The 23,020-nt window shown below is 54.0% G+C and overlaps 1 protein-coding gene across 13 annotated transcripts in view; it reads left to right on the top strand.

The window, feature by feature from the left end:
- LOC105481198 (tensin 1) overlaps window positions 1-23,020 on the top strand; it is a 206,471-nt gene that overhangs the window by 62,910 nt on the left and 120,541 nt on the right. For 11 of the 13 annotated variants that reach the window (XM_071073351.1, XM_011740571.2, XM_071073350.1 and 8 more), the window contains one exon: window positions 21,256-21,297. In XM_071073351.1, the coding sequence (XP_070929452.1) occupies window positions 21,256-21,297 (42 nt within the window). Of the gene's footprint in view, window positions 1-1,456; window positions 1,480-20,686; window positions 20,706-21,255; window positions 21,298-23,020 lie in introns of those variants that run through there. The other 2 variants (XM_011740576.3, XM_071073352.1) reach the window with 2 other exon arrangements.

Genomic DNA, 23,020 nt, shown 5'->3' with positions numbered 1-23,020 from the left:
CCACTCTGCCCCTTGCCTGTGGTGGGCTGTGTGACAGTGTGGAGTCGAGGGGACAGCAAGCACCACAGGCTTCACCCCCAACCCCTGCAGTTAGAGCCCATGTTCCCTGTTGAGGGGCTCTGGGGCCAGTGTGCAAGGACCGGGGTTGGGTGCTGGGATGTTGGGCACCTTGAACCCCTGCCCAGTTTGGCCTCCCCAAAACAGGCCTCCTTAGCCAGCCTGGAGATGGCAGACCGAGGGCAGTGTCGAGACCTGAGATGCAGAAAAACTCAGGCGTGGGTCTCATTTGAGCCTCAGTTTCCACGTTTGTAAATAATGCAGGGTTGTCCGGGCAGCGTCAAATGGGCTTGCGTAACTGGCATGGGGTGAGGGGTGCAAGGCAAGGCAGTTGCTCTCGAGGGCCTCTCAGGAGGACAAGTGGGGGAGGAGCAGTACCTCTCACAGGCCTTTCCAAACATGCTTTTCCTGAGGTGGGCAGTGAGAGGAGAACCAGAGGGGGCTGGGGCCAAAGCTTTCCCCAGACCAAACAGATTTGGGCTTCCCATGATGTAAGTGCCCATGAGTGGTTCCGGGTGGGCTTGAAACCCACCCTGGACTCCATCCTTCCTACAGCCAGCCTCCTCCACAGCCCCTCTGTGGATGCCTGTGCCCCCTTTTCTCCTGACGAGAGGGTGACACAGTTGGAGACTGAGATCACCCAGCTCAACCACCGCCTCCGACCAGGGGAGCCCCCTCACAGTCTTGGTTTCATCTGAGAGGGAGGTCCTTTCTGATGTCTAACTTCAGTCCCTCTTCTCCAGTCAGGGACTACATGAGGCTGCTAAATGATGACACTCTTTCCTGGGGTTTGAAAGAGACTCAGTGATGGTGGGAGGGGCATGCAGGGAAGGATCGGGAGATCTGAGTGTGCCATGAGCCTGGGACACCAGGGCGGGAGCGAGGGTGACAGGCAAAGGCTCTCGGCTGCCAGTGCTTCTGGTTTCTTGGCTTATAGTTCTGAAGCCAAAAGCTGCTTTGACCCCAGGAAACTGAGACCCAGTTGAGGGATATGTTTGGAGGTGGGGGGCAGAGGAGATAGGCAGGAAAGCCCTCCCAGTTACCAGCCTCCAAATAAGCAAATCAGAAGTGGGTGGAGGGAGAGGGTGGTTTCTGGAGACTCGGATTTGGGAGGACTGGCCTAGACTTTTTCCCCATTACTATCCACCAATGACCCCTGGCTCAGTAGCTCCCTGGCCAGATGGCTCTTAGCTTTCTAGGGCTATTAGGCATGCAGAAGTGTGGGCATAAGTGAGCTGGGACAAGGGGGTGGGGATGGCAGGGTGGCCAGCTTGGCAGGCTGTGCCCACATCCCCTGGTGCTACTTCCATTATGCAAGGTCACACCGGCCCTTCCCTCTTTCCTTCCCTCCGATGGTCTGGAGCGCTTTCCCATCCGTGATGTTGCTGGACACTAGAGAGCTCCAGTGCAGCCTCTACCCAGGTTGGTGGACTTGGCCATCTTCCTACTTGCCCCACCTCGCCTTCCCTCAAGGGGAGAGGCTTGTCTCTGTGGAGCTGGAGCCCATGTGGGAGGGGTGGTGGGTGGGCCCGAGCCAGTCCTTGGCGCTACCTCCTCCAGGGCTAGTCTGTGCTGTGCAGTCCCTGCCTTTTTAGGGCTGGAAGCCTGTAGTTCAGCCCTGAAAGCCTGTAGTTCAGCCCTGGGTGTGGGAGACAGGAGGGACTGGACCAGCAGGGTGGGGGCCTGGAGAGCTGATGGGGGTGAGGGGTCACAGGAGTGGCTGGGGGGAATTCTGGCCCTTTGGCCACTATGGGGCCCCAGACATGGGTCCATTTCCCCCAGGGACCTTCCTCGACTTTCATCTTCTCCCTCAGAGAGACCCAACAGTGTTCTGTGATCCTTGCAAGTTTCCCGTTTGCTCACCTGTCTTCTGGATGGATTACAAGTTCCCTGAGGGCAGGCCTGCACCTCTGGCCTCTCTGGGGATCCTTGCTGTGCTTGGCAGAGTGCTGCTCAACACACAGATGACTGACTAATGGAGGACAGAGGGGTGAGGGTTTTGATGGGGCCTGGTGAGGATTTGTTAGACTTGGACTGAGGTCTGTTTGGAGGCTGAGAATGTGAGTCTGGTGCCAGACTGTTGGGGCTCATCTCATGATGACCTGGTTTACCAGCTGTGTGGTCTCACCTTTGCCCCTTGACCTTGACCAGACCTGGGCAACCAACTGGTCTTCTCAGTTTCCTCACTGTCAAATGGGATAACATCTGCTTCAAGGTATGGGTGTGAGGATCAAATGACTTAATTTATTTAAAGCACTTTGGGCGGTGTCTGGCACATAGTAGGTGCTCAATGAAGGTTAGTTATTATGATTATTATTGGTGGTGGTGGTGATAGAGTTCTCTCTCTCTTGTCTTGTTGTTCCATCTGTAAGATGAAGAAAATTATGGGACTAGAGAGTGGAGAAGATGCTGGTGTCATTTTCCCTTAAGAGGTCCTAGCATCAGATCCCAGGGCAGAATCTTCTCTGCCCCCATTCTGTCTCTCTTTCTCTGCAATTAGAGGGCAGGCAGGGAGCTGAGGGGCCCTCCGGAGGTCTTGTCTGTTCAGGGAGCCCATGCAGATCTGTGTTTACGGAGGACTCTGAGAAAGTTGCCATCACTGTAAACAAGATGCATTATTATAAACCAGCCCGAGCTCCCCTTCTTGGATCCCATCCCATGCCTTGATGAGAGTCACAGAATCGGAGACTCCCAGGCTGAGCAAGGACCTAGCCTGGCCTCCAGGAAGCCTGCCCTGGACCATGGGCTACACCCATAGAGGTGGCATCTACATTTTAAAGTAGGATCACCAAATAACTGCTTCAAATTATTGTGTCTTATGCCCTCTAGGTTCCCCCAGAATCGAACTGGCATTCCTCTTGTTGCAACTTTAGTTCAGTCCCTTGTTGGTAGCGTGTAGGGAGAACCATGTCCGCTCTTCCTGCATGCCATATAAGCTGAGAGCTTTGAACCCGTGCAAGGGTAGGGCTCCTGGCCACAATCCCTCTCCATCCCAGGCCTCTGCCCTCTCTGGGGTCTCCTGCTTTCCGGTGCCACTGACATTCCTCATTAGCAGGGGTCAGCCCTCAAGGCCTGCCAAGCTATATTCTCCACCCAACCCGGTTCCCACCCAGGGAGGCTGGGGTTGCTCTGGGTCGGGGGTGAACTCCATTTCCGGACCCCTGGCCCGCCCAGTTGCAGCTGCAAAAGGCATTAAGCTTTTTTTTGGAGAAAGAATGGGCTTGGGTTGATGATGATGACAGCTGGGGAACGTTCCTGAGCTCAGCCTGGCCCTATCTTGCTTTCCTTCCTTGGCCCCTGCTCACCTCTGCCCAATTTCTAGGCCATTGCTCGTGTAGAGGTGGGCCTCACCTTTGCCCCTTGACCTTGACCAGACCTGGGCAATCAGCTGGTTTCCAGCCACCCTGTGTGGGAGCAGTTTGTGGGTTCAATGCTGGACTTGGTGCTGGGGTAGGTGGTAGGGGTGGGGAAGAGGGCTTCAGGGGAAGCGGAAGAGAGGGGCTTCACCCTGGGGTCCATCTGGGTGGGAGAGCACCTCAAGTGAGCAGATCTGAGTCTAGGCCTGACTCCGTCCCTAGCCTCTGGAGGAGTCCCGCCTGAGTCCCTTCTCTCGCTGGGCCTCAGTGCCCTCACCTGTAAATGAAGGGCTGAAGAGGTGCAGGGGTGGGGGGGTCTGTGAGTCCATCTCCCCGGGGCCTCCACTGGGCGTCCCCCAGTCCCAACGCTGTGGAACTTCACCTTGGATTGACCTTGCTTCCCTCCCCGCCCCGCCCCCACCTCTGGCAGTCGCTGGCAGGAAGTCCTGCTGATTAGGGCCCTAATCACCGGCTGAGACTCCCAGAAATGGCAGAGCTGGTTGAGCGAGAGGGGCCGCCAAGCCAGGAAGGGGGGGCTGGCATGGGGACAAGCCTCCACCCAGGGATACGAGCTGGGGTTTGGGCTATGATTTGGGGGTGGCAGAGATGGGCCGGCCCCAGGGGTGGGCTCCTTGGGTCTGGGGCGGTGCTGGTGGACCCACTGTGGACGCGGTGCGGCAGCAGCTGAGTCCAGCAGGGCACATGGGACTGCTGGATTGTTCACTTTAAAAGCCTTTGAGGGCATCCACCCTGTGCCAGTCAAGGTGCTGGGTATGAGGCAGGAAAGACCGGGAGACACAATCTAGTGGGGAGACGAGGGGAGTATACAGAGTGTTGCTGCAAAACGCAGCGGGAACGTCAAGCAGGAGGCAGCTCACGTGAGCTGGCAGAGTGGAGGAAGCTTTGGAGAAGAGGTGCCGTTTGAGATGGATTTTGAAGTTTGGGAAGGAGTTTTGCTGGGAGGAAAAGGGGCAAAGACTTCTTCAGGCACAGGGGAAGGCATGCGCAGAGGCCCAGTGGCATGCAGGTAAGGAGCAGTAACCAGCGTGGGTCTCCCTCCCAGCTCTGCTACATGCGTCTGAGCCTTAGTGTCTGCATCTGTAAAATGGGGTTCATATTTCCAACCTTGTAGTGCTAGAGTGGATATGAAATGAGATGTTATTTGTAAAGTTCTCAGCCCGGTGCCTGGCATGGAGCAAACTCACAGTATATGGAGGCTTAAAATGGCATGTGTGGGAAAGGATGGCTTTGGGGAGAGCCCGAAAGTGTTGCTTGGGGCCCAAGACGGGGGTGGGGGATATTCTGAGTCAGGTTAAAGAATGGAGCGGCAGGGGATTTTAATATAGGGAAGACATGATGAGACTGTGATTTAGGAAAGGCAATTGGGCCACTGTGATGGCTGTACTGGGCAGGGGAGTCCTAGGGACAGGCCTCAAGCCAGGGCCTCAGTTCCTGGAATCCTATGTTCAAATTCCTCAGCCCTGGGGCTGGAAAATCCTCTCCCAAGTCAGTTCATCTCCCTGATCCCTCTGGGCTTCCTTCCAGCATACCGTCCTCCCCTCCTGGATTGGGAGGCCAAGGAGGCCCTGAAATCTCCTTCCTGGGAGAACTTTCAGGCCAGGAGAGAGCCATCCTTGGCAAGTCTTCACACGCAACCCTGGGATGGATGAACTGCAGCAGGCAGGAGTGAGGGTAGACTGTAGGCAGCTTACATATCTAAGGCACCGAGAGGATCCTTTTGGAGGCCTCCTTTACCATCTGGCCTGGAACACAGTAGCCCCTCACTGTTTGTTGAATGAATGAATGAATGAATGAATGAATGAATGAACAGCAGTGTTCCCTGGTTAGGGTGGAGGAGCCTGTTTGCTCAGAGACAGCCATGCCCAGCCTGGCTCTATATGGCCTGGTGAGTGCAGAGAGTGGCTGCCTGTCCAGAGTTAGATGGGATGTTGAGTGTCTCAAAGGCCAGGTGCCTGGCATGTCCCAGATGTTCAGGGACTGTGTGTTGATGAAGGAGAGGGAATTTCAGCAGCATTTATTTCCTATAGCAATGACCTCTCATAAGGCAGCGTGACGTGGGCGTCAACTTCACAGACTCTGCATCCACATGGTCTGCGTGTGAATCCTGACCCCACCTCTTGCAGGCTATGTGACCATGAACAACTTACCTGACCTGCCAGTGCTTCCCTTTGCTCACCTGTAAAATGCAGGAAACAAATAGAACGGGGTCTGGCACGCAGGCTGTTCTGCATAAACCTTGGTGATTGTCATTGCTGTTTTTGTTATTGTTATTACTATTACTGGTGCAGTGGGAGAGAATGGGGCTGATGCAGGGGTTTCTTGGCTGGGATAGTACAACTGCCCAGAGTGGGAGGGGAGAGCACAAGAGATAGATGAGGCTCCTATGGAGGCTTAGAAGGAATTCAGTGGCTCACAAACTGCTTCTACCACCACACATGTGGCTGCCTCTGCTGTGGCCGGCTGAGCTGAGCCAAGCGTGGGAGCGGAGGCAGTGGTCAGGCCTGGATTCCAGGCTGGAGCCGTGGGAGAGCAGGGGCGAGCCAGGGTGAGGGGTGGGGGCTGGGGGAGGAGAGGTGATTGGAGAGGAGGCCAGGACTCTCCCAAGTTCCCAGCTGGGACCCTAAGAATTCCTCCCATCATCTCCTGCCAGAGGGCCTGGCCCTTGAGCTCCAGAGCCTCCAGAGGGCCTGCAGTCCATCTCCCTGCCTCCTGGGCAGATTGCTCTGAGTAGGTGGCCTGGAGTCCAGTGCCCTTCACTGTTGGAAAGTGATTCCTCCCCAGTAACCACTGTCTGACTGCAACTCCTTCCTCCCCCTCCTCACCTTGCCTTCAGATCTCCTGTCTTCAGTGTTGCTTTGCAACAGGAGTGTGAGAGAGTCAACTTCAGGGGCCTGCTCTGACTTGGGGCAGAGAGAGAGGTCTGTGTAGTGCCGCAGAAGGACCCATGGCAGGGGTGTCAGGTGGCCTGCTAGTCCCTCTTGGCACTGTGAAACTTTAGGCAAATTGCTTCCACTTTTGGGGCTTTGGTTTCCTCAATTGCGAAATGAGAAGTTCGAGTTAGGGGCGTTCTGTTTTTTCAGCAGTGCTGAAATTCTGCAAGTCCACGCATCTTTCTGAACAGAGAGGCTCCTAGTTTTGGGGCCTTTGGCAGAGCTGTCCAGCGTGGAGGTGGGATCCTGTTGGCTCTTCAGGCATCTGCTGGGATGCCAACTGAAATGCTGGGGAGGTCCTTCCAGCACTGGAATTGGAACGTTCTTTGCCCAGTGACCGCTCCTCCAGGCAGCTTGGTTTCTCGGAACAGAGCAGAGGGCAACAGCTGTCAGGGTTGGGCTGGCCAGAATCTCCCGTCTCTGTCCCAGTGACTCAGGTGGGGATACAGTTGGCAGGATTGGAGCCAATGAAGCGAGGGAGGGGACTGGGGAAGATCTGCTGCCCCCTTGGCCACCCAAAGGGAACAGAGTGGGAGGAAGTGATGTGATGGGGACGTGGGTGCAGAGGCAAAGTGAGTAACAGTTGTGAGTAATGGCTCAGTGTCTCCACTGGGTAGGTGGCTCCCAGACTGCACAGAGCTGTCTGGGGCTCCGGAAATTCTCCCCGAAGGCCCAGCCACTGAATCACAGCAGCCTGAGTTCCTCCCTCCCTGTGCTTCTTAGGAGCTGGGGGTCCCGGCCAGCAGGGTGCCACACCTTGTCCCCTCTGCCTCTCTCTGCTTCTCTGGATCAGCCCCTCCCATCACCTATGCCTTCATACTCCCTTGGCCCCATCGCTACTCTGTCTTGTCTTCTAAGCATCCAGGTGACTTGCCTTGCCTCAAGGAGTGTAGAATTTGCAGTCTGAGTTTGAGTCCCAGCTCAACCACGCATCGCTGTGTGACCTTGGCCAACACATTTCTCTGCTGTAAGGTTCAGTAGCCTCATATGTAAGGTTCAGTAGCCTCATATGTGAAAAGAGGCTACTGCTTGTTGAATCTCTTGTTGGAAGGATTAAATGGGATAACCTGTCTGAAGTACATGTTCCTTGTATGTGTTCAAATAATATGGTTGTCCTAAGCCCTAAACTCTGTTTTGTCCCTTCTCACCACCTCTATTCCTAAAATTCCAGCTTCCTGTGTTTCCACCCCATAATGTTCAGGCTGCATATCCTCCTATCTACTCCACCCTGTTGTTTGTGCACCTGCTCTTCCATTTCTGACACCTCCCACCCAGCTTCTGCTGGTGTGCCTTATCCCTTCACCTGCTGTTCCAGAAGGATGGGCGGGGCTCAGATGGGACAGGCGAGTGTGAGGGGAATTTGCTGCTTGCCTCGGCTGTGGTGGGCACTTTGAAAGGAGCTCAGAGGTCTGGGTGTGCTTCAGAGGCCCTGGGCTGCTCTTGTACCCCCCATCTCTGCTGGCTCATGTTCCCCCTGCCCCAGTCTGTACATAGGGGCTCTTTTCCCTTCTGGCTTCCTGGAATCAGCTGTGCTTGGGGCCATGCAGAGTGCCCCTGCCAGTGGATGTGTTGGCGGTGCTGATGTGTTTCTGTTTGCATGGCTCTGCTTGGGGTGGGGCCCAAGCACCAGGGGGTGACTTTGCATCTGGGTCTGGCAGTGGTCAGGCGTGTGCACTGTGTGTGCCTTGGGCTGTTTTGAGCTGTATGTGTGTATGCAGGGCTGCAGTGTCTGGGTCACCGGGTCTTTAGCTGATGCTAGCTTTGTTTTCTGTCCGTTTAAAATCTCTCAGTGTTTTCCGAGCCACAGAGAGCCAGGTCTTCTTCTGCCCCTTCATTTGCCCTCCTCCTTCCCCTCCAGACCTGGTTTCAGATACGTGTATCTCTGAGGTCTGCCTGGGAGCAAGGAAGCATTACCAGGGGTGGATATGCGTCAAATGGAGCCAAACAATTCTGGTGACAGCCAGGCCTACTCTGGCCTTCAGTGCTGGCCGTGCGTCAAGTCTCTGCTGCCTGATAATTGGAAGTGAGAGGGGGCTTCCTGCCACTCGGCCCCAGATGGATTTCAAGGAGCAACAGAGAGCGGGGCTGCTCTGCCCTCGGGACTTTCTGCTTCCGGGGCCTCCTGGTGCAGCCTTGTCCATCAGAGCAGATGGGGTTGCAGAACACCAGGCCCTGATGTGCGCTGATTGTGTAGAACAATTGCACTGCCTCCTGTCGCTGCCATCTAGGGGCTAGGAGTTTTCCACCTGAGTGAATTTTCAGATAACTGAAGCTTATGCGTGGAAGAATTCAGAGCTCAGGAAAAACAGTGGATTTTTTTGATGGAAAGTTCTCGCATCGTACAGTATCCCACTCTTTCTTTGACTTTGACAATAGATGGGATCTTAAAAATCAGCTCCTTCCTCTCCCTCTATTGTTTCTCAGTTTCTTCTGTAAAATGGGGATAGGAATAGGACCTGTTTCACAGGGGTGAGGTGAGGATTAAGTGCTTTGGGACGCATAAGATGCTTAGAACTGAGCCCGGTGCATAGAATTTACTGGCCTGTAAATGAGGATGTTGAGCTGCAGAGAATACCATTAATCACCTCCAGGCTAACACAGAAGGGAACTAACATCTCCTAAGCATATTCCAGACATTTTTACTTATGCCACCTAAGTCAACTTTATTGAGTACTTCCAGTCACTCTGCAAAGAGGATCTCACCCCCATTTTACAGAGGGGCAGACTGAGACTCAGGGAGGTTAAATAAGATCTCGATAGCTAGTCTGTAGCAAAACTGGCATTTGAGCCCATGCCTGACTCCCAGTCCAGGTATTTTTCTATCCCTCCTCTTACCCTGTAGTTGGAAACTCCTGGCTTCTTAGTGTGTTCACGAATCTGGAAATGAAGACCCACAGACAGAAGGAGTTACGATCTCATAGAGCTGAATCCGCTCCCAGGTGCCAGGCTTGGGCTCAGTGCAAAGCTGCCTGGAGTCAGGTGATGAGAAAAAATGACCTCTGTGGACGTCCAGGGAACATAAGGCCATAGACCAGCTTTGAGAATGTGGGATTTTTTTCCTAAATGATATGTGGCTGGGTTGCTTTCCCCCCTGTTCCTCCCTTTGGCCAGCCTTAAACTCTTAAAAGAAGACATAGGTAGACATCAGAAAGGATTTCCTGATTGTCCACCACATAGGGCTGTGATACAGGCAGCATAGGGAACCCGAAGAGTCAAAAATTTAAGGCACTTCTTCAAATCTGAGATGTCTTTTTTAAAAAAACATTTTAACGTTTCCGAAATTGGAATGCACCTTAGGATCGATGTGTACAATTCCAGTGGCCTTTTCCCCTCCTCAAAAACTGTTATTCAGTTGATGATGCTACATACAATTAACAGCATCCTTGAAATTAGGAAACCGGGAGGTGAAACCTGTGGTTTGCAAGTAACTGCACAGGTGTTGAAAGGGGAGAGGTCTCTACGCCCTTGTCCTGGCTGGCAAACAGACGATGGCCTAGCTTCAGAAGACAGGGGTTGATGTCTGTGTGGGTCCCTGATGTCTGTGCGGGTTTGAGTGTGGCCCCAGACCCAGAATTCTCTATTTTGGGCCTGACTTAGCCCCACACAGTCTACTCTCACACGTCTCCGTGGTGGTTGGCATGGTCCTCAGCACTGCCTGAGACCTTTGGCTCCTTGGGTTTTCCCATTGCTCTTAGATTTTTTTCCCATGCACCCTTCCTGCCTTACTGTTCTAGCACAGCTAAGGTCAAAGACTTTTGTCCCTTCAAGTTCCCATCTAGAAACAGAAACCCTTGGTGGAAAGTGAGGGGGTGGGGTGGGCAGCCTCCCTCTGGGTGGAAAAACAGATGGACTTGAATCCCAGTGAAATCCTAGCCCTCTTCATACCTCCATTATAGCATTACTGGGGCTGTTTTATAATTCTCTGTTTACATGCCTGTCTCCCCCACCGGGCCACAAGTTTCCCATCTGGGCGGGGCCATCCTCATTCATCTGTCTCCAGAGCTGGGAGCCTGGCATGGAGGGGCACTCAGTGGGCATTGTTGCGTGAACACGTGGTCTCACTCCCCATGCCTGTCACCTCCTTTCACACGAGTCCCACTAGAACCACGACCACAGACCACAGCCCTTTCCTTGAGCAGCTCTTCTAGGAACTTCCTAGAAGCTCTGTTCTCTGTGCTGCCGGCCCTGTCCCCCAGCCTCCCTGCTTCAGAATAGGCCGGGGAGAAGGGATGGGGTTTTCCTGCTCTTTGGGTTGCTGGAGAAGGCAACTCTGAAGCCTGCATTCCATATTGCCTGTTCACACCTCCTCTTCTAGCATGGCGGCTGGCTTACCCCCAGTCCTCCAGCAGCGTGCCTCAGCAGCTCCGACTGCCCCACTTTCCTGCCCCTCCATCTTCTTATGTTTCTGGGAGCTGCTCTATAACCTCTCTCCTTTGCTCCCTGCCCAGCTCAGAGCCTCTTCCAGGCTGGACTCTCGGGCTCCAGCCCCACCCCTCACCCATGCCTTCTCACTGGCTCTGGGGGCATGAGGCCACTCCAGGGCCCTGGACATTGGCCTCAGCCTGGCCCTCTAGGTCATGTGCAGTGTGGCATTAGCTGCCTCTCTGACCACCTTTCTCCATTTGGCCAAGTGTGCCCTGGGCACAGCTAACTGGTCTCTTTGTGTTCTCTGACCCCTGGCATCTCTCCTCCCTACCCACCTCAAAGGCCATGTTCTCCATGAAACTTTCTGTGATTCCCGACTGGGCAAGGTAGTGTGGTCCTGGGCAGACATGAGACTTTGGACACAACCACTGCAGAACTTGGTTCAATATCCATTATTTACTGGTTGTGTAACCTTAGGCTGAGAATACAACCTCTTAGTGCCTCATTTCCTCATCTGTAAAATGGGCTGATAGCCGCTAGCTCAGAGTGCACCATATTGAATGAAAGCGGACCCGAACGTGGTTTTCTCTGGCCAGAGCAAGGGCTTTGAGGTGGAGAGGTGAGAAATGGGCGTGGAGAGGGAGGCACAGCCAAGTCCCGAAGGGCCTGATGGCCATATTAGGACATTTGGACTTTCTCCCGTGAGCTGAGAGCGATGCAAGGACTTTAGGCAGAGAAGTGACACTGCTGGATGTGCATTTTAGAAATAGCTCCCTGGCTGCCAAGTGGAGAATGGGCTGGAGGGGACAAGGCTGAGGGCAGGGAGACCAGCGTTGAAGGCTGTTGCAATCATCTCTATGATTAATAGGACCTGGGAAGGGGTGTCTGTGGCTCAGAGAGGTATTTAGGAGGAGGAATTGCCTAGGCTTGGTGGAAGGGAGGGGAAAGAATGAAGGAGGATACTCGGGCTTCTGGCTTGAACAACTTTGGTGGCCAGGGTGGGTGGGGGGTGCAGGGCTGAGGGAGGGGTGATGGGTGGAGCTGGGGGTGGTGGCTGGGGTTGTCAGTGCCATGCAGGAAGGCCAGGACGTGGCCGAGTGTGGGCAGGATCGTGGATCCAGGATGCTGACGGGTCATGCCCTGGGCCCCTCCGTGCCCTCTGACCCCTGCTGGTGCTTCCCTGTGGCCCTGCCTGACCTGGCCTTTTGTCCTGGCTATTGCGGGGACCCTCTCACCCAGTCCCGGCAGGCTTGTGCTCTCTCGTGCTCCCTGGGTCTGGCACACAGCAGGTACTCAGTGCAGCTTTGCTGAACCCCACGTCTCTGGCCCCCCTGCTCATCAGCACATGCTCCTAAGAAGTCCAGCCTAGTGTGCAGCCTCACCTCTCCCAGCTTCCCTGATTCGGGGTGTGGGTGAGTGTGGCCCCTGAGCCGAGGCCCTTGAGATCCCTGCTTGGGTTGTCTGGAGGCAAATCTTCAGAGAAGACTCCCTGCATTCACCTGGGGTGGGTCCATCTGAATGCCATGGTGTCGTGCCTTCGTCCAGGCTGGCTTGGGAGGGGCTAGCTTCAGTGGGTGGGAGGCCCATGGGTCCCACAGCATGAACTGCTGGTCCCCCCGAGTTCCCCTTGCTGTTAGCTTCTGACTGAAGCTGCCCGGAGCTCCACATTCCACAGGCTCCTGAAGGGCCAGGCACACCTGCTCTTCCCTGCCTCGTTCAGGTGTGGTTGTTGAGTGGCCTTTATGTGGGCCTGACAGCTGCTCTGTGTGTGGGTGTGGTTAGAGGTGGGGAGGTTCTTGTCTGAAGAGGATCTCCTCTGTCTGGAGAGCCCATCTCGAGTGACTTGCAGGATAGGGAGCCTAGTGATGGGCTGGGGGGTCAATGAGTGGGGCCAGGAAAGAGGATCCTGAGACAAGAAGAGGAAATGGAGGAGGAAGCAGTGGGCAGCTGCAGCTTTGGGGACAGGTTGATGGGGCCAGTGATCTAAGAGGAGCTTGGCTCAGGAGGATTTGGGGAGGGGTGGGGCCTGGGGCCTTGGGGACAGGGCTGAGCCAGCCCTCTGGGACTCTTCTGTGTCCTCTCTGTTGCAGGTTCTGGGTCCCAGCCTGTTCTGGGTTTGGAGAAATGGCCAGGCCCGCTCCCTGTCCCCACTGTCTTTGGAGGGACACTCAGGGCTTGGGCGTGTGTGCCCTGGCTTGGTGTCGCTGGAAACAGGCCCCTTCTTGCCTCCAGGAACTTGATGCGCTTCATTTCCTGGTCCAAACAGAACTCTATATAAGGGAAGGAAACAGCCTAGCAGGCCGGGGAGCCTGAAGAGGCTGGAGCAAGCCCTGGTGAAGGCCAGCGGCCCGGTGGGGAGGGCACAGGCCTGGGGAGGAAAGGGGCCACGGCAGTGGCCACCTTCTCTCCAGGATCCCTCCTTCTGAGGGCCTGAGGCTCAGCCTGGGAGGCCAGTGTCTTTGAGCTGTGCTGGGATCCTTGAGACCTCTGGCCCTTCCAGGTAAGCCTGGTAATCTTGTCCCCACGCCCTCCCTCCATGGCCCTGGCATTCTTGCAGCTCCTTGTCTGTTGAGCATCCTCAAATCCTGAAGGAGGCCTGCCTCCCTCCTGGCTGCCAGGCCAACAACTGGCCCTCTCCCCTGGGCCTCCCAGCTTGCCTTACCGGGTTGGAGGGGTTGTCTGGGGCCTTCCTGAGTTCCAGTGGACTCATGGTGTGAGCCCTGTCCACAGATTGGGGGGGGGTCACCTGCCTATTTCCTCATCACAGGCATGGAGACTGGGGCCTTCTGGGATCATTGTCTGGATTTTTCTGGACCCCTCTGGTATCGTCTCAGAGGCCAGGGCTCAGAAGCTGCCTGCCTCCTGGCCACGGGTTCCTGGGACAGGGCCCAGAGGGTGAACTGCAGGCAGAGCTGTGGGCATGCCAGGTCTGCTCTAAGAGTGGGTAGTGGCACCCTCCCGTGCTCTGGGTGAGGAAGAGAAGTCAAGGGTGGGGATGGGGGTCACTGCAAATGTGTGTTTTGTTGGGGTGGAGATGAGGGCCCCTGGGTTTCAGGGTGCCTGATGGCCTCTTGTCTATGGGTTATAGGGTCCTCTTCTCCCCCACTTTCTCCTTCTCCTTGTTGTTATTAGTGATGTGACTGTACATCCTTGCTTGCCTTAAACTTCCCACCCGTCACCTCCCCCAGATCCTACTCCTGGACATTTTTATCTGGAGCATAATTTCAACCTGGTCCTTCTCCTACTCAAGTGCCTTCAGTGGCTCCCCAGTGCCAATGGCTAAAATTGAACTCTTTCACTGGGCATTCAAGGTTGCCCATGGTCAAGCCTAGAAAGACAGTTATGTCATCCTTCTTCTCTTCATCCCTTCCAATGCCTGCTTCAATGCCCCTCTTCCTTTCCTTCACCCATCCTGTGTCCCAGCCAAAGAGGGTTTCTAGTGGTTCTTTCAACACACCAAGCATTCCCGCCTCTGTGCCTTTTTTATGTGTTATTCCTACCCCCAAATGTCCTTTCCCCATCTCCACCTTTCAAAACTGTATCCACTCACCAAGTGAGCATCAGACTCTGAGACAGGCATGGGGACTTCTCAATGGAAATGATCCATGTGCTGCCTCCTCTCGGAGCTTTCAAGGGTAGTGGGTGAGACACACAGTGGACAAACAGAAGCAATGCATCCTCCATGCCAGGCTCAGTTGCCCTTGCTTCATGGAGCCTGCCTGGATCCCCTGACTTCTCTCTGTGATCCCGCAGCCCTGGCACCTCTGCCACAGCATGGGCCCTGTCCCACTGTAGAGGCAGCATGACAGGTGGGGCTAGGCAGGTGTTTGAGTCCGGCAGACCCAGGTGACAGCCCTGATACCGTCCTTTGGAAGCTGCGCCGTCTCGGGTCTGGCAGAATGGTTGAGAGGACTGCCTGAGACCCTGGAGGACGGGGATGCTGATGCCTGCCTCGTGAGTGGTTGTGAGGAGTGAAGGATGCATACACAAAAGCTCGGAACAGTGCCTGGTGTGCAGAGATCTTAGCAACGAACACTTCTGTTTCCGCCACAGTGACTACCACTAGTTATTCCACTTGGGGCAAATTGCTTAACTTCTCCAAGCCCATTTACCTGAAAAACTTGTCCAGAAGATCACAAAAAATAAGACATGTAAAACACCCAGCTCAGAGACACACAGTGGGTACTCTACAAACCCCAGTTTCCTTCCCTCTCATGTGCCTTTTGGGGCAGGGATGTGAGGTAGGTGTCAGCAACCCAGGTGTCCATGGATGGATGAATGGAAAAACACGAGGTGGTGTAATCTGTACAATGGAACAGTATTCAGCCTTAAAAAGAAGGAAATTCTCATACATGCTACAACCTGAATGACTCTTGAAAATATGATGCTAAGGGTATTAGTCTGCTTGGGCTGCCATAACAAAATACCATACACCGGGTGACTTAAACGATAGAAATGAATTTTCTTATGGTTCTGGAGGCTGGAATCCAGAGGCTGAGATCAAGGTATCAGCAGGGTTGGTTTCTCCTGAGACCTCTCTTCTTGGCTTGGAGATGCCACCTTCTCCCTGTGCCTTCACACAGTCTTCCCTGGTATATTTCTGTGCCCTCGTTTCCTCCACTTATAAGGACACCAGTCAAATTGGATTAGGGTCTCATTTTAACTTAGTTACCTCATTAAAGACCCTGTCTCCAAATACAGTCACATTCTGAGGTTGCCGAGGGTTAGGACTTTGATACATGAAGGAGGACATAGAATTCAGCTTCTAATACTAAGTAAAATAAGTCAGATATCAAAGGGCAAATATTATATGATTACTCTTACAGGAAGTACCTAGAATAGGCAAATTCATAAAGAAAGAGAGTAGGTTAGAGGTTACCAGGGGTTTGGGGGAGGGGAAATGAGTGCTAATGGGTGTAAGGATGTTTGGGATGATGAAAAGGTTCTAGAAATGGATAATGGTAATGGTTGTACATTACCGTGAATGTTCTTAATGCCACCGAATATATTTAGAAATAGTTAAAATAGTAAAGGTTATGTTATGTGCATTTTACCACAGTAAAGAAAAAGGGACTAGCAGGAGATGGTTGAGGGGGGACCCCTTTTCCACTCAGTCTTATATGAAATGCTGAATTCCCAGATGCACATGGGTCTTGTTTAAGCTGGGGGCAAGGCTGTCCTCTTCAGTCTCAGGGGCCAGGTGAATGTGAATGTGTGTGGGGGGCCCCTTTGGAGGGCTAGGCAAGCTTAGGAGTTTGGGATTTTACATAACTAAGGCTGAGATGTTGGCTCTTTCTTGGGGGCCTGGGGATGGGAGTGTCACCCAGTTGGGGCCCTGGTCCTGCCACTTGCAGGGTTGGGAGGTGAGAGGGGCAGTGCTAGGCAGATGCCTGGGTTGTCTTTTGATCTGCAAAGAGCAGTGCCTGGAGTCCACAGACCAAGATTCCACCTGCAGATGACCTCCTCCCAGTGGGAGCCGAGCATAGAATCCTGAATGTCATAATCCCAAATGGTAAAATCCCAAAAATATAATTTTGGAAAAAATAACAAAAATTCTTTAAATGATGTTTATTTACATTTTTAAAAGGGGGTTTGAGAAACATGTAAAAACACGACAGAACATTTCATAGGCCATTTTACACAATAAAATAGGCAATAATAACACTTATATTTTTGCAAGCATAAACACTCAGGTGTTTAATGATAGTCACATTGGTATAACAGTTATGAGCAGATGAACTGTATTCATAAAGAAATAAGCAAAAGGGAAATATATAAGCACATATTGCTGTGGTTGGTAATTGTGTACCCCCAGCTGTATAACTGCAGTCACCTGAAATACCATGATGGACAACCTAAGTCTTGTGATGAGGCTAATCAAAAACCTCAATGGGTTACCACTGCATAACCACTGCAGCAGACACCCAAAGGGCCAAGATCTCAAGAAATTTTACCTTTCACAAATGCAGATGTAGTGGGATTATGATCTAAACTCCTTCCCAGCTGATTAACCTGAGCAAACATCGTGACCTTGTGGAGCTTCTGTTTCTCCACATGTGAAATGGGAGCAATATTGCTGACTCTGTGGGCTTGGAGGGTCTCAGAGAGATCAGGTGTATGATAAAATTAGCCCCAGTGCCTGGCGCCTAGTAGGTACTTAACAAATAGCAGCGATTGTTACCACAAGTGACCCCAGGTGCCTCCCTGGCACCTGAAAGTGATTCAGGCCTCGAATCACTTTCATTCCTTCAACAGACATTTAGTGTGTACCTACTGTGTGCTGGCTCTGTGCTGGACTAGTTTGATGGATAAGATGTGCTTCCTGCCCTCATGACACTTGTTTTCTAGAGGGGGAAACAGATTATAGACAAGGAAGCACACACACCTATAATTACAAATTGTAATAAGGTCTGTGAAGGAAGAGATATGAGTGTGGGAGAGAGAATATTGTGTGGGTGTGTGCGTGTGTGAAAGAGAGAGAAACATAACGGAATTAGGGAGGGTCTCTGGGGTGGTGACATTTAAGCCAAAGCTAGAAGGACAGGAAGGACACAGCTCTGCAGACAGCTGGAGGAAGAGCGTTCCAGGCAGAGGGAACTGCATACGCACAGGCTCCGAGGAAGAACAGAACTAGGTGTCGGAGGGATTGAGAGGAACCCATCCCTGTGTGTGGCTTCAGGTCCCGGATAAGGGGTCCGAGCATAGAACGAAGAGGGAGAGGACAGCAGAGCCTGGGTCATGCAGGAAGCTCCCTGCCTGGGCTGGCTGCTCTCTAGCGCTTTTAGGCCCTCGTGTCCTGGGGGTGTCTCCGCGGGTGTGCCCTGTTGTTGCCATTGTGCTCAGGGACCTCTGAAGTTGAGAAAATACTAGTGGGTGTGGGGGCTGACGAGTGCCAGGCATCAGCCCTGGTCTGGGAGGCTACCATGCTCACCTTCCAGCTGCACCCCCGGGGCTCCACCTCGCAGCCTCCAGAGCCAGACTGCTTTGCTGCAGTGCTGGGCAAATTGTTAACCTTTCTGTGCCTTAGTTTCTTCACCTGTGAAGCGGGGATAATAGCATCCAATGAGAGCAAAGGGCTTGGTACAGTAATTAAGCTTCGGTTAGTGTGAGCAAAGGGCTGAGTGTAGACATAGCGCACTCACTCCATGAGCATTGTTCCTGTGACTGTGGATGGCTCTGTGGACATGTGTGTTTCTAGCACAGAGGACAAGAGCATGTCTCCAGACCCGGACCCCGACTTTGCATTGTGCCTCCTGTTGGCCAACTCATTAGCCTCTGTGTACCTCAGTCTTCTCATCCACAAAATGGGGATAATAATGATTACGCTCAGCATTGTTACGATAATTAAATGAGTTAATTAATGCAAACTGCTGAGAACAGTGCCTGGCACAGAGCAAGGGTGATGGGAGTTTATTTGCTGCTGTGATTTTTATTGCTATGTTATTCAGAGTGAAAAGATTGAGCAGGACACCCTGTCAGTTCCAAATCTCTAAATGAGATCCACTGGGAGAAGGGGGCTTACCTGAGGCTGACTTTCTGGGTCTGAGCCCTGGAATCCTGCACTGACAGCTCTGGGAGGTGAGCCTATGGCAGGGCTGGCACCAAGACCCCCTATAGCCACCCTCAGAGTCTGCCGCTCTGCAGAGGGAGGCTTCCTTACCTGGGCCCCCTGGGGACTCCAGGACTGTGGGGCCACAGGGCATGGGCCACAGAGTGGCAGGGGGCCCTGGCTCTCCCTGGCACATTCTGGACTCCTGAGAGGGTGGCCAGGGGCCAGGGTGCCGGAGGGAAGGCGAGAGCCTTTTAAGGAAACATTTCTCTGCTTAAAAAAAAAGAGAGAGACAAGAAACATTGAAACACACAACAAAGTCAGTGGGCTGGCCGGCCAGCGGGCCTGGAATGCATGACTGTGGGCGGAGGATGGAAGACGCCGTGGGGGGTGGCAGGCCACGAGGGGGCACCCAGGCATCAGGCCCTCGGGCTGGGGCTTGACAGCTCCCCTGCAGGGCCAGTTTCTTAGGGGGTGCCTCTGCCTCTGGAGGCCAGGGAAGGGACCTGCGGTCAGGATACCTGGGCCCCCTCCTGTCCACTGCCTGAGAGTAGGTCTGGGAGGGAGACCGTCCTGTTCGTCTCAGAGAACACCTGTCTCTTCTGTTCCTAGTTCAAAATGTAGCCATAACCCCCTCCCTCCCTTTTCCAATCCCTAGCTTCTAAATGGAGAGCAGAAACACACCTCTTGGGAGGGAGGGGACTGGTGGAGGCTGGGGCCCTGGCAGCGGCAGGCATCAGCCCGTCCTCTGGCAGCTTGGCCTGGCTCGCGGTCCCTGCCCAACCCAAGCTCAGAAGAAAGAACACGGCAAGGGTGCTGTCCTGGGAACTGTACTCTCTCCCCCAGGACTGAGGGACCCATGGTGACAGAGTGGGTTGGGGGAAGGCACCCTGGGGCCCTGGCCCATGACCTTGAAACCTCCCAGTCCCCAGAGCAGCGTTTGGTGCTATGCTTGGCAGGGACAGCAGTGTCCCCTGTAGCTGAGACCTGGTCTCGTAGGCAGGGCAAGCAGAGAGCCCTGCAGGCCACAGCCAGCCCTGGGGAACTCCCCTTCCCTCCCAGTCTGTTACCCTGGCACCCTCTCCCCCAGCCCTGGGTTCTGTCCCTCAGAGGCCTCTTCTAAAACAATCACTCATAGCCCCATGCTGGTGTAGATTAAGGACGCTGGGCTTCTGGGGGCAGTTCTGTTCCCCCTGTGTCTCCTCATTCTCCCGAAATTCTCACGAGTGATAAGCTTCCCTTCACATCTCATCTTGGGACTTAGACGCCTGGGTTCAAATCTCGGCCACTTATCAGCTGTGTGACCTTGGGCAATTTAACCTCTCCATGCCTTGTGCACCGCAACTGAGGAAATAACAATAGTAACCCATCTTACTGGGTGGTTGCAAGGATTAAAGGTGTTAACAGAGATAAAGCATTTATAATCATGCCTGTCATCTAGTACACACTCAATAGTATTGGGTATTATTTTTGTCGGTTCTGTTTGGCCCCCTGTGATTCTCCCACTAGTCCTAGAATTCTGTGGAGCAAAGGGGAATAAATGCTAGGACTCCATTTGGGCCTGTTTGCTAGAGAATGAGTTGGGCAGGGAGTCTGTAGCCTGACTATGTCAAGAACCCAGGAATGCCAACTCCCAGCCAACTTTGCCCCTTCCAGAGCTTGGAGCACACTGCCCCACAGGTGCTGTCCTTGTCTGGGCTGGTGTGTCAAGCCTGGGGAATCCCTGGGCTAGTGGGATGACAGCATGCGGTCAGCTGGAGGGAGGGCTCAGCTAGGGTGCCCAATGCCCAGTCAGCACCAGCTGGGGCTGGGCTGAGGGCTCTTGCTGCTACCATTGCACCGGGCTGGTGGGTGGGGAAGGGTTGCCCCCTGTCTGGGGGAGGCAGCTACCCCCTCTTTGGACATCCATGGCTTGTTCCCAGATAGCCTCATGCCCGAGGGAGAGTCTCCCACTTTGTGCCCACTGTGGGCCCCTTGCCTGGTGTTCAGGTCAGGAATTGGAGCCAAGGTGGAGGACTGAGCTCCAAGAAAAACGTGTCCTGGCTAGAAAAAAGGAGCACATTCAGTCTCTGATAATGCCCCTGCTAATTGTCAGGGTAATAGCTCGGCTGCCAGGCCTGGCCAGGAAAATGTTATCTCAGGGAAGGGAGCAATGGAGCCTTCCCTCCCTCCCCTCTACTCTCCTCCTCCCTCTGGCTCCCTCCCCTCTACTCTCCTCTTCCCGGCTGCCTTCCTCCCGTCTACTCTCCCCCTCTCCCTTCTTCCCTCTGTCTGGAGGTTCAGGTTGCCATCTCCTTCTCTGGATCAGAGAGGAAGATGAGGATCATGAAACTTGTGAAGATCACAGCTCACTCACAGAGGGTGCTTCTGCCTCTCCAAGCCTTCCACATGTATTAGCCGCACTCATGGCTTTCTTCGGAAGGGCTGGTGGGTCGCTTTACCAACCCACTTCCTGCATGCTCTGGGAAACTGCCAGAGCTGGTAGGAGCCTTCTGCAGCACTGAACTTTGGGGGAGATCCCTTAGCAATGGGGAGAACCAAGGAGGTGACTCTCCCTTTTCTGATGATGGTCCTAATCACAGTTTTTAAAAATGCAAAATGAATTTTACCACATTGTAGAAATTTCAGGACATAGAGAAAAAAAAAAAAATCCTTCTTCTTATTACCTGAAGCCTCTGTTATTGAAATGCCGGTGCAGTGACCTCCAGTCTCCCAGCATCTGCATATTTGTCTCAGAATTTTAATTGTTACACTCATTTCATTTTTGCCTTCTGCGGCCCCTGCTCCCTTTTCCAGGTGTTATTGCTGGAGTATTTTTTCTATGTTGCTCCATAGTCTGCTGAAGAACGCTCAACCCGGAAGGAGTCAGCCTGTGTGAGGGAATGGGGCGGGGGGAGGCATGTGGTGACCTCAGGAGGTGCTGGCTGTTTCTGGAGACAAGAGATGCTCACCTGCCCTTTCTCTGTTCCTTCCACAGGTGGCTGCCCCCTGTGTTCCTCCATCCAACCATGAGCTGGTGGTGAGTGACGCCCTTCCTTGCCCTGCAAGCCCCGCCTCCCCTCCCTCCGCAGCTCCCAGCTGCAGCTTTCTTTAGACCCAAATATGTTGGTAACTGGGGTGTCGGGCAATTAGGTGGAGGAGGAGGGTCGACCTCCCTGGGCCGAAGCAGGCCTGGGAGGAAATGAGTCATGAGGTCCCTTCTGATGAGATGCAGTGCCTGCTATTTCCAACCTTGAGACTTGCGTCCTTAGAAAAACCCATAAAAGGGCATCTTGTGTGTCTCCAGGCCTGGCCAGGTGCCTGTTGTCCCGGGGCTCAAGGACCAGGGGCTGCCACGCATCTCCTTCTGCCTGCCTGGTGCCAGGTCAGGCACCCTGGGGCTGGAGGTGGGGGATGACCCTCAGAGTCCATTCACCTGGGCAGTTTCACCCCACAGGCGACCTCTGTTCTGCCTCTAAGCCCCTTGGCTTGACTTTGCTTTTCTGCTCCCTTTCCATTTACCCCACTTCTTTTCCCCTCACCCCCAAATCAGGCTTGCACCATAGCCCGGACTGGGGCAGGATCCCTGTGAGTTGTGAGCTGTAGAGAGGGTCCTGCTCCACCCTGATGCCAGCTGGGCTGATTTGGCACACTGGGCAGTCTTCCTTCCTGCCTCTCACCACCTTCTCACCCTTCAGAGGTCTTCTTCCTCCCCACCGTGGCCCTGGAGGCAGACAAGGCTCTGGGGGCTGCTGGGGAAGGAAGGGGGCTGCCCGCATGCACGTGTGTGCCTGTGTACAGGTGTGGGGGTGTGTCCCAGAAGGGCACCTTGTGAGCACAATTGGATCAGGCTGTGGAGGTGCCTGTGTCGGTACTGATGTTAGCAGGAGCCTGGGGCGGGGCGAGGCTGTTCTGGAGCTCAAGCAGTTGTAGGTACCTCACACACCTCTGTGGTGACTTGCTCAGCCCAGACACTGGGCGCTCAGTCAGGCCGCAGAGTCTCCTTCCTTTCATCAATATCCACTTGCTGTATGACAAGTGGGTGGTCCCATCCTGTTTCTTTCTGGACCTCAATTTTCCTTTCTGTCAGGATGCTCCAAGGGCCCCCTCCATGTTGATGAGTGTACCCTCTCCCTCCCTCCCTCCCTATTCAGGGTGGTGATGGAGTGAAATGAAGCGCACAGAAGTGCTTGGGACTCTGAGTGTCACTGCTCTGCACGTTCCGGCTCAGGCCTTGCTGGGGCTGTTTACCTTCTTTGCAGTGGTCCCTCCTTCCCTGGTCTCACTAGGGCCAGGCTCTCCTGGGCCTCAGTGCTGCCCAGCCCTGCTGCTGCAGATGTGGAGTGTTATTCACACGGAGCCCAGTGGAGGGTCATCTGGCAACAGCGGGGGCTGGGGGTGGACTGCAGTCGGGCTTGGAACTGCCAGCAAGAAATCGCGCTTGGATTGCAGAGGGACACCATGGGAGTCCGAGGAGGGCGGGCGGGGAGGGGCGAGTGTACATTTCTCCTTTTTCCAGCTGAACTCCCACCTTGTGGCTAAGAACAGAATGTTCTTGGCTGCTTTATGAGGCTGGGGGTCCAGGGTTTAGGGACCACCAGGCAGAAGCTAGATGTTTGGTTGCTGGGAGTCTCATGAGCTTTGTTTACATGAAGAGCGGTCAGAGGTTGGGACAAAAGGGAATAGGTTGGCATTCCAGCTGGAGGGACTGCAGTTAGAATCCAGAAGAGACTCATGCCTGAGCAAGGCTGCGTGTCTCTATG

The sequence above is a fragment of the Macaca nemestrina genome, chromosome 11 (assembly GCF_043159975.1).
Source record: "Macaca nemestrina isolate mMacNem1 chromosome 11, mMacNem.hap1, whole genome shotgun sequence".
NCBI lineage: Eukaryota > Metazoa > Chordata > Mammalia > Primates > Cercopithecidae > Macaca > Macaca nemestrina.
This window is presented reverse-complemented; position numbering and strand designations above follow the sequence as displayed.